The sequence below is a fragment of the Sciurus carolinensis genome, chromosome 9 (genome assembly GCF_902686445.1).
Source record: "Sciurus carolinensis chromosome 9, mSciCar1.2, whole genome shotgun sequence".
Classification (NCBI taxonomy): Eukaryota; Metazoa; Chordata; class Mammalia; order Rodentia; family Sciuridae; genus Sciurus; species Sciurus carolinensis.
In genome coordinates, this window is record NC_062221.1 from 26,057,692 (window position 1) to 26,068,932 (window position 11,241).

The 11,241-nt window shown below is 40.5% G+C and overlaps 2 protein-coding genes across 3 annotated transcripts in view; both read left to right on the plus strand.

The window, feature by feature from the left end:
• Rrp9 (ribosomal RNA processing 9, U3 small nucleolar RNA binding protein) overlaps nucleotides 1-7,770 on the plus strand; it is a 25,818-nt gene extending 18,048 nt beyond the window's left edge. Inside the window, exon 16 of the mRNA XM_047564937.1 lies at nucleotides 7,752-7,770. The gene's annotated coding sequence lies outside the window, so the exon portion shown is untranslated. The remainder of the gene's footprint in view (nucleotides 1-7,751) is intronic.
• Nucleotides 1-10,794, plus strand: part of Iqcf1 (IQ motif containing F1) — a 19,940-nt gene extending 9,146 nt beyond the window's left edge. Inside the window, exons 1-4 of one of the 2 annotated variants that reach the window (XM_047564939.1) lie at nucleotides 7,398-7,575; nucleotides 7,752-7,832; nucleotides 7,965-8,021; nucleotides 8,906-10,793. In XM_047564939.1, coding sequence (XP_047420895.1) covers nucleotides 7,573-7,575; nucleotides 7,752-7,832; nucleotides 7,965-8,021; nucleotides 8,906-9,346 — 582 coding nt within the window. In that variant the 5' untranslated portion in view covers nucleotides 7,398-7,572 and the 3' untranslated portion in view covers nucleotides 9,347-10,793. Of the gene's footprint in view, nucleotides 1-7,397; nucleotides 7,576-7,751; nucleotides 7,833-7,964; nucleotides 8,022-8,905 lie in introns of those variants that run through there. The other variant, XM_047564938.1, reaches the window with a different exon arrangement.
• Nucleotides 10,795-11,241: the final 447 nt, after the last annotated feature.

Consider the following 11,241-nt stretch of genomic DNA (forward strand, 5'->3'; position numbering starts at 1 on the left):
TTAAACATTTCACTCCACTCTCTTTCACTTACTTGATTTCTGGTAAGAAGTTTGTTTTATTTATTATCTTTACTCCTCCATAAATAAGATATTCCCTCATGTTTCCAGCTTTTCAAGAATTTTGTATTTCCATAGTTTGAATATGATGTGCATGGGTGTAGTTTTTTGGTATTTATTCTGCTCGGTGTTCTGTGAATTTCTTGGGTCTATAGTTTAGTGTCTACCACTAATTTGTAAAATTATTGGCCATTTATTTCTGCAAATATTTCTCTCTCTCCATTCTCTTTCTTCTCTTTTTGGCATTCCAGTTACACTTACATTACACATTTAAAAAGTTGTCCCCCAGTTCTTGGATCTTCTGATTTGTTTTTCTTTTTTTTTCCCCCCTTTTAATTTCAGTTTGGGAAGATTCTATTAGTATATTTTCATGCTCACTAATTCTTTCCTCAGCCATGTCAAGTCTATTGATGCCCACAAGAAGACATTCTTAATTTCTGTGATGGTGTTTGTTTCCAGGATTTTCTTTGGACTCTTTCTTAGGGTTTCTATCTCTCAACTTGCATTACCTATTTATTCTTGCATACTTTTCCTTTTGAACCTTTTACATATTAATCTTAGTTATTTTAAATCTCCCATTTGGGGCTGGGGATTTGGCTTGCTGGTGGAGCACTTGCCTACCTGTAAGGCACTGGGTTTCATCCTCAGCACCACATAAAATAAATAGATAAAGGCCTTATGTCCATCTACAACTAAAAATTAAAAAATAAATCTGCCTAATAATTTCAACATCTATGTATCTGAGTTTGAGTCTAATGGTCATTTTATCTCTTCAAATGGCATGTGTGTGTTTTGCCTTTAGCCTACCTTGTAATGTTTTTTTTGGAAAGTTGTATCAGATGATAGGAATGGAGGATCCCTTAGTGTGAGGATTTGTTTTAATCTGCTAGGATTTAATTTTCCTTCCCTTAACACCACACTAAATGTTTCCTCATGTCCCTTGGTAATCCCTTTCTCTTATTTCTCTTCTTCCTGAAGAACTTCCTTTAGTATTTCTTTAAAAGCTGGTCTTCTCTAATTTTCTTTATCTGAGAGAGTCTTTATATCACCAGTATTCTGGTAGAATATTTTTGCTGGTCATAGAATTCTAGGTGACAGTTCTTCAAGCATTTTAAAGATGTTGGTCTATGGTCTCCATGGTTTCTTTTCTTTTTTTTTTTTTTTTTTGGTGCTGGGGATGGAACCCAGGGCCTCATACATGCTAGGCAAGTGCTCTGTCACTGATCTACACCCTGAGGACTGATTTCCTCGCTTTCTGATAAAAAGTCCACACTCGTTTAAATCATTTCTCTGTAAGTAATGCATCATTTATTTTTTCTGTCTACTTTTAAGATTTTTCTTTCTTTGGTTTTCAATAGTTTTGTTAAAATGTATCTGGGCATGGTTTTCTTTGTGTATATCCTTTTTGGTGTTGGTTAAGATTCTTGATTCTGTAAATTTAAATCTTTTATCAAATTTGGGAAGTTTTTATCCTTCCTTCCCTCCTTCCTTCCTTCCCTCCCTCCTTCCTTCCTTCCCTCCCTCCCTCCCTCCCTTCCTTCCTTCCTTCCTTCCTTCCTTCCTTCCTTCCTTCCTTCCTTCCTTCCTTCCTTCTTTCCTTCCTTTCCTCCCTTCCTTCCTTCCTTCTTCCCTCCCTCCCTTCCTTCTTCCCTCCCTCCCTCCCTCCCTCTTCTTCCTTCCCTTCCTCCTCTCTCTTTCTCTCTCTCCCTCTCTCTTTCTTAGTGGGGATCAAATCCATGGTTACTTTACCACTGAGCTATATCCCCATCCCCAGTCCTTTTTTTAACTTTTAAATTTTGAGACAGGATCTCACTAAGTTGTTGAGGGCCTTGCTAAATTGTTGAGGCTGGCCTCAAACTTAAAATCCTCCTGCCTGAGTCATTGAGATTACAAGTGTGTGTCACTACACCCAGCTCTACCCGTTATTTTTCAAATCATTTTTCTGCACTGATTTCTTTCTCCTTTCCATCTAGGTCTTCAACAAAATGAATGTTAGTCCTTTTGATATTGTTCCACAGTTCACTGAAGCTCTTTATTTTTTTTAACCTTTTTTGTCTGTGGTGTTAAATAGGGGTTAAAAATTATTTTAAGATCAAAAACTGCATTTCCTTTCTGCATTGAATTTATTCTGGTACACTTTTAAAAAATCAATAGACCATATAAATGTGAATGCATTTCTGGCTTCTCTATTCTGTTTCATTGATCTGTTTATTCTTATACCACATGTCTTGGTTACTGTCACTTTATAGTGAGTCTTACATGTAACTCCTTCACCTTTTTACTACTATATCAAGAATTTCCCAACAGTTCATTGAAGTATAGAAATACAGTTGACTTTTGTACATTTCCTTTGTATCTTAAAATTTTTTGATGCTTTTTCTTCTTCTTCTTCTTCTTCTTCTTCTTCTTCTTCTTCTTCTTCTTTTCTTTTCTTTTTAATACTGGAGATTGAACCCAGGGATGAGCAACATCCCCAGCCCTTTTCATTTTTGTTTGGGTCAGGGTCTTGCTAAGTTGCTTGGATCCTCACTAAGTTGCTGAGGCTGGCTTTGAACTTGTGATCCTCCTGCCTCAGCCTCTGAAGCCACTAGAATTACAGGTGTGAGCCCCCAGACCTGGACTTTTTAATTTTTTTAAAAATATTTTTTAGTTGATGGACCTTTATTTTATTCATTTATTTATATGTGGTGCTGAGAATTGAACCCAATGCCTCACACGTTTGAGGCAAGTGCTCTACCTCTGAGCCAGAACCCCAGCCCCTAATTCTTTTTTTATTTAAATATTTTGTTTTAGTTGTAGGTGGACACAATATCTTTATTTTATTTTTATGTGGTGCAGAGGATCGAACCCAGGGCCTCATGCATGCTGGGTGAGAGCTCTACCACTGAACCACAACCCTAACCTCCCTTTTTTATTCTTAATTAATTTTATTATGATATAATTCACATATGATACAATTCATCCATTTGATGTATATCATTTAATGGTTTTTATTATATCCACAGATATGTGTAACCATTACAATGGGTATCTTGCAAATTTGCCAAGTTTTCTTGTTAGTTCTCGTAACTTTTTTTTTTTTAAGATTTGGATTTGTGTGTATGTGTGTGTGTGTGTGTGTGTGTGTGTGTGGTGTGTGCAAAATTTATACATGCTATGCAAGTGATCTACCACTACACTATATCCTCAGCTCCTTTTTTGGAAAATTTTATGCACATAACTATGCTGTATATGAACTATAAATTTTATTTCTTCTTCTTTTCTTTTTTTATTTTTGATATTGGAAATTGAACCCAGGGATAATCTATCACTGAGCCACTTTTGCCACCCCTTTTTATTTTTTATTTTGAGGCAGGATATCACTAAGTTGCAGAGGGCCTCCCTAAGTTGCTGAGGCTGACCTTGGATTTGTAGTGCTCCTGTCTCAGGCTCTCGAGTTGCTGGGATACAGGTATGCACCCCTCTGCCCAGCATCATTTTATTTCTTTAAGCAAAATGCTTTAAGATATTATATTTCATTCTCTTGCTTGATTTTACTGGCTAGGATTTTCAGTATATTGTTGAAGAGAAGTGATAAGAACAGATCTTATTTTATTTCCACATCTTTTATTTTGAAGGATATTTCCTTTACAATGGTGTTCCATTTTCTTTTGGCTTCCATTTGTTTCTGTTGACAAGTCATCTGTCATTCTTATTATTCTTCCTTCAAATGTGACTTTCTCTGGTTTTGATTTTATAATTTTCTTTTAATCCTTGGTTTTCATCAATTTGATTATGGTGTGCCTATATGTGGTTTTATTTGCAAGTATTACGTTATGGTTTGGATCCAAAAACTTCCCCCCAAATGCATGGGTTTAGGGCTTGGTATCCAATGCAGAGTTGGAGTCTTTGGGAGGTGATGGAATCATGAGGCTCTGCTCTTATGAATGAATCGATCCATTTATGGCTTAATAGCCTATTGTGAGGTGGTAGAAACTTTAAGAAGGTGGAGCCTAGTTGGAGGAAAAGGTTAATTGAGGGAGTGTCCTTGAAGGTTATATTTTGTCCCTGGCCCCTTCCTTTCTCTTGCTTTCGTTTTGCTTTTTTTTTTTTTTTTTTTTTTTTTTTCAGTGCTGGGGATTGAACTCAGGACCTTGTACTTGCAAGGCAAGCACTCTACCAACTGAGTCAGCCCTCTTTTTACTTCTTGACTGCATGAAATGATCTGCTTTGATCCACCACATGCTCCTTGCCATCATGGTCTGCTTTTCACAGGTTCAGAAGCAACAGAGCCAAATGACCATGGACTGAAACCTCTGAAACTATGAGCCAAAATAAATCTTTCTATCTATCTATCTATCTATCTATCTATCTATCTATCTATCATCTATTTGTTTGTTTATAGACTTTAAAAACTTCCTCCATAACCAAGGCTTTTAACATGGAACAGATTTCTCAAATAAAATGGAGTTTCCAATACATTGAAACATAAATCCATGTCACCATACATACAACACCCAGCGGCAAAAACAAAATAGCAAGTTTACACAGTTCCTGTAACAACCATGCTCTGATTCTCAGATGCTCCATCCATCTACCACGTGTGTTTTGGATACAGAGCACACTGTGACTTCTGGGGTGGCACCCAGCTAAGGCTGTGGTCCACAAAGCACTCATCTGACTGGGCAGTGCTGGCTCTGTTCCACAAGCAAAGCAATTATCAGCACATTCAAACAGTGTATTTAACATCCTTTAAATATCAAAGTAAAAAACAAAAAAGGCAACTTAATCATGTTATCAGAAAGATATCAGAGAGTAAGGACAGCTGTGTAAATCTCAAGCTGAAAGTAGCTTGCCAGTTTCATTTCTTTGGCTTCTTGGATACTAGCTGGAAGATGTGAGATTCTGGTTCATGGGTCATATGATGAACTTATTCCTGCCTCTCCTAAACACCAAGATTCCTCCATTCAGATTCAGACATCAAATTGGTTTTAGGGACCACCTTGGCTCTGTCCTTGGGCAACATGACATGCCAGTACTGGAACTTCTATTGTCATTTGTCTGAATAGTAAATTTGTGTGTGATCGCCCAGCACCACGCTGCCAAACTCCAAACAACTCCCAGCAGTACACCAAATCTTTCCTTTTAAGTTGGTTTTCTCAGGTGTTTTGTCACAGGAGGGGAAAGCTGACTAACACAAGATTGCAAATTTTTTTTATCTGCCTTGGAGCTTTATGATCCCGTATTTTGTATAGTATATATTTTGTATATTGTGTTTTTCAGTTTTAGAATTTCCACTGAGTTCTTTTGTTCCACTTCCTGGAGTTTCCATTTGTATGCCAATCTCCTCCATCTTTTTAGTTATATTGTCTACCTTTCTCTCTAAATTCTTTAAGTTTTAGGATTTTTACTTAGTTCTTTTGCTATTTTTGAAAGAGTTTCCATTTGTTTTCCTGTAATAGCTTGTTACTATAATTAATTAACAGAGGCAGGATAACTTTTTAAAGAAAAGAGGTTTATTCAGCTCACAGTCTGGAAGTTAAGGCATGGTGCTGATCTCGGCTTACTTCTGGTGAGTATTTCATCGTGACTGGCAGGAGCATGTATGAAAGTGGGAGATTAAATCACTGAACAGGAAGTTAAGGAGCAAGTCAGGGGTCAGCCGTGTTCTTGTGAGACTTTCACTCCAGGAAACCAACATTCCCTTCCAAGGGCAATGACCCCAAAGACCTAAGGAGCTCCCAGTAGTCCCCACCTCTTAAAGTCTCACATTGCTTCCGTGGGGACCAACTTCTAATGCACAAACTACATCCAAAACATAGCATTGTCAGAACCTTACATCTTTTCGTTCATTTTTCTCTAAAATCTTTATCCATTATATCCATATTAGTTATTTTAAAGTCCTTGTCTGCTAATTTGAACATATGAATCATCTGTGGATCTGCTTCTATTAATTTTTTCTCTTTTGACTACAAGTCACATTTTTTTCTGCTTCTTCATGTGTCTCAGTTTTGAAATTGTATGCCAAACACTGGATAAATGCTTTAAAGACAGGCCATTTTTCAATTAAATGATTAGGATGGAACTTGGTCATCACTACCTAGTTTTCATACACCTCAGTTTCAGATGTCTTGAGGGATTCGACCCTTTGTTCCAGCATAAGTATGGAATCATAGCACATAAGACTTGACATCTTGTTTTGACTGCCAGCTCAGCTCTCAGCTCCCTGTACTGTTACTGATAGAGTAGAAGTCCCATGAAAGAGAATGATGGTTGGCAGAGGACTCACTCTGTAAGTCTGGCATTTGCAGATTCTAATTAGCCTAGAAGCTCACATGTCATCGTGAATGTTCAACTGATTTCTCCTCAACTCCACAACATTACTCTGCATGTGGAAGGTTCACAGCCCTCTGTCCCTGTGTCCAGAGTTTTGGTAAATATCCACAGCTATGAAAATGGCCACGAACTTCTGTATGACCAGAAAAGAATTGGAATTGAATTTATTTAGACTTATTGTATCTATTGTTCTTTGGTGACTTAAAGAAAATTGCTACTTTTATTTTTTAGTTTATCCAATGAATTCTTATTGTTATGGTTACTGAGAAAATTATAGTTATAATCTCTGTGGCCCTCTACCTCCTAAGTGGTAGTAAAACTCTGACATTCTCATGAGGTGGCATTTCTTTTTTCTTTCTGGGGGAAGAAACTATAAGAAGTGGGACCTAGTTGAAGGGAGTGGGTCCTTGGAGCATGTTCTTGGGGTCTATATCCTGTCCCTGGGCCCCCCCCCCCTCTCTGTTTCCCAGCTGCCGTGAAGTGATTGGCTTTTCTCTGCCATACCCTTCTGTCATGTTGTACTGGTTCACCACAGGGCCAGAAATAATGGAACCAGCCAACCTTGAACTGGAGTGTCTGAAATTGTGAGCCAAAATAAATCTTTCCTCTAAGTTAATTTTCCCAGGTACTTTGTTACAGTAATGAAAAAAACGAACACAGTAATCATTGGTAACAATCTGTGTATTTACTTTTCTCCTTTATATTCATTTTCAAATGTGTACAGAGTTATGTTCTTAGTTTTGTTTACATAAATGCGATCATAGTGATCTTCAGTTTTTCACTGAAATATACATCTTGGATATAATTCCTCATCAATAATAATAGATCAACTCATTATTTTTAATATACAGTATCCTAAGATACAAACAGATAAATCATTAAAGTACCCCCTATTGGTGGATATTTAAGTTTTTCAATTAAATGTTATTACCAATAACTATCTTTACATGATTGTACATCAATGGGCCAGTATTTGTGCTACCTTGGCTTTGAAACCAGGCTTTGACCATTTATGGTCAAAAGCAATTTTGTCTTTTCCTTGGGGAGGGCTCAACTATTGGACTCATCCGGTGTCCCAGTCACAGCAGCCTTTATGACATCATAGGTCTCCCTCCTCAGCTTTCTCTGCTCATGCCATGACTGGAGGACTTCAGACCTGAGGGGGATTTGAACCATCTACACCCAATCCCTGTGTGACCAATGGTGAATAAAAGAAAACCAGATATACAAGGCTTTTAAGGATGTCCCTATAGGTCTCTCAGGATGAGGGGACTCTGACATCTGAAGACTCTGGGAAACCCTGGGGATGTGTGGGCTATTGAATGGAGAGGGAGGGATGGCAGACTTACCTTTACTTTTCTCCTAACTGCTGATTGCAGGAGGAGGAGGAGCAGCCTGAAGATAATGATGATAATCCTCAGCAGACATCATCTCCTTTATCTTCACCGAACCCATCAGAGGTAGGAGGAGCCCTGCCTTGGGTATCATTAATCTTTGGGTCCTAGTGCTTGTGGCTGGGGTCTTTTGCATAGTCCTGAACTAAGAGGAATAAACTCATTTTTGTTTGTCCTTTTCCCCTGTTTCCTTTTCAGACTGATATTCTGGCTGAGACACAGAACACAGACAATAATGATGTGGACTTAGAAGAAGTATGACTTCTCAGACCATCGTGGGCTGGGGCTGGGGCTGTTGTGTTTATGAAAAGGAATGACCAAGATATGGGAAGCTTGGCTTTGTTAGAATTGTGTGTGTGTGTGTGTGTGTGTGTGTGTGTGTGTGTGAATGTGTGTAAGTCAAGAGGAGTGAAGATGGGGGAAGAGATGAGCGGGTGAACTTTCTGAGTTAGGTGAAACTTTATTTATTTTTGGTACCAGGGATTGAACTCAGGGACACTTAATGACTGAGCCACACCCCCAGCCCATTTTATATCTAATTTAGAGATAGGGTCTCGCTGAGTTGCTTAGGGACTTTCTCACTTCCTGAGACTGGCTTTGAACTTGTGATCCTCCTACCTCAGCCTCCCAAGCAGCTGAGATTATAGGCATGTACCACTGCATCTGGGTGGGTGAAACTTTTAGTACCAGGACTTGACAGAGGGAGTAGTTTCTAGAACAAGGTAGAGTCAAGGATGAGGGCGGGATGAGTTAAGGATGCCACTTCCCCAGCAGTTGGGAGGGTTTAAAGGGATATGGGTCTCCGTTAATTAGGGGGTAGATTCTGGCAAATCATGATAGTCTTTTGACTCATAGATCATAGAGATTTTGCTCTAGCCTGGCTAACTTGATCTATGAGAAAACTGATTGCCAGGGAAGGTGTATTCCCATTTTACAGACTGGGATACTAGGACTCAAAGGGCAAGGTGATATGATTGTAGCCGTTAACCAGAAGGTGGCAGAGGTTGGTCACTGACCTGTTTTTCTGGTGCCAGCCACTTTTAGAAGGGTTTCTAGGGAATCAGTGTCTTTCCTGGTATGCCTTTGGCTAAAATGGGTAGGGAATATTTTCTGAATGTCTCCTCTTTTTTTCTTGCAAGCCTCCAGCGATTCAGATCTCTGAAGAAGATATGTCAGTTATAAAGATCCAGGCCTGGTGGCGGGGCACACTGGTTCGTAGGACACTGCTACACGCTGCCCTCAGGGCCTGGGTCATTCAGTGCTGGTGGAGGCTGATGCAGGCAAAATTTACAGAGAAGAGGCGACGGGTGACACTGGATAAATTTTCACGGGAGGAGTGGGCAGCAGTCAGGTTGCAGTCCTGGGCCCGCATGTGGCGCATCCGTCAGCGCTACTGCCAGGTTCTCAATGCTGTTCGTATCATCCAGGCCTACTGGAGGTGCCACACCTGTGCTTCCCGGGGTCTCATCAAAGGCCAATATCGAGTCACAGCTAGCCAGCTGCATCTTGAATTGGAGATCCTGCTGGGCTCAGGGCCTTGTGTTGTGACAGAATGTATTCCCCTCCCAATAAAGCAGTGAAGTGATCTTCCAAACACTTTCTCTGACAAACTCTGGAAGGACAGGGCAGATGATGAGAGACACTTGACATTTAGTATGTTGGCGTAGAATTGGCCAGGGTTATCTGAAGCTTTGTGTAGAGAAGGATCTGAGCTCCTTGTCTAGACTGAGCAAAGACTGAAATTAATTAGCAATGTCTGCTATAGGTAGGAAAGTTGGGGTTACAGATTGATAAGGCTGGCCAACCCCAGGGGGCATCACTCATGCTTGGTTGATAGAAATGCCACACTCTCCCCAAGACTCTGTAGAACAGAAGTCTGGGGCTGGGAGTCCTGGCAATGGCTGCACATCTGCCAGGAATTCACCCAGCTGGGTCTAGTTGCCTCAGGGCTTGTTCCTTATGGCTGTGAGAGGAACCCACCCACCATGAGCCCATGATCTTGTCTCCCTGCACAACTGGGGCTGTATCCCTACATTAAGCTTCTGAGTCAGAATTTGAGACCCAAACAAGGAAACTGTTAGAGAACCCAATCAAATTCTCATTCCCACCTCAAATACCATCTGTCCCTTACCCTTGAGCCCCAAATGGAGGCTAGGATTCATTTTCCTCCACACCTGGCCAGTTGGGAGGTTTCACAGCATGGGAATGGAAGAGATGGCATTCTGCTGCCAGCCCTGCCCTTAGGTGAGTGTCACACCTCAAGCTATCAAGATCCAGGAGCTGAAGAGGCCTTGGCCTTGCCTGTCCCTACAAGAACTGGTCCAAGCAGAGCTGGTTTCTCTGAAAAGTCCCTTCCTGTGACATGCTGCCACTTAGGGTGGGAATGGGGCTAGTTGGTGAAAAAGGGCCAATTAAGAGGTTAAAGCCAAGTCTGCCCCTCTTCCTGTCTGGATACTGCTATCCCATAGATCCCTGCAGAGAGGGAGGGATCTGAGGTCTGAGTCCTTTCCTTCAGAGCCCTATATCCAGGACTCTGCCCTGGTGACCTGATCCCAAGGCTCACAGAGGTTTCTGAGACGATGTCCAGGGGTCTCAGGCTCCAGCTCTCTGTCATACACTTAGGTATTAACTCTGTTTTCTGTTCTGACCTTACATACCATGCTCTTGTGTCTCAGTACCTGGTTCTCTCACACTTACTCTGAAGGATTTCTGTCTCTCTCTGATCCAGGTCAGGTCCCTGATGCTGTCTGTTCTGGCCATGTGGCTATGGACAAATTGATTCCTTTTTCTAAGTCCCAGGTTCCTAAGTTGTGAAGCAAGGCTAATGACCCCCACCTTTCAGGATGAATGTCAAGTACTATGTCCCCTCATTGTTCTGTTATTCTTCAAAACATGAAATTGTACCCTTAAATATGTACTTTAACTTGTCAATTAGAACTTAATAAAGCTAAAAAAAAATTCATCATCATCCACAAAACATAGTATTTTAAATGCTGGTGGCCATGGAAAAAGCAAATTCTGGGGTAGACTGGAGTGACCCACAAAACTCTTAGAGGTGAGCTACCTCTGCTCCTAGCCCCTCTCAATGAGCAGGGCTGGGCAATATGCTTTCATATATGCACAAACGATACTCATATCAATGTTTATTTCTGTATCTTTCTGTATTGGAATCTGTGAGTTCACAATGAGACCTTCAATCCCAATCTAAACTCAAAGGGTTCATTCTAGTTTTCTCCTTTCCATATCCTTCATTTTTATTATTTGTGTGTGTGTGTGTGTGTGTGTGTGTGTGTGAGAGAGAGAGAGAGAGAGAGAGAGAGAGAGAGAGAGAGACAGGGGACTGAACATTGAACTTGAGTGCTTTACCACTGAGTTACATCTTCGACCCTTTCTATTCTTTGTTTTAAGACAAGGTCTTGCTAAGTTGCCCAGGCTGGCCTCACAATCCTCCTGCCTTGGCCTCCCAAGTTGCTGG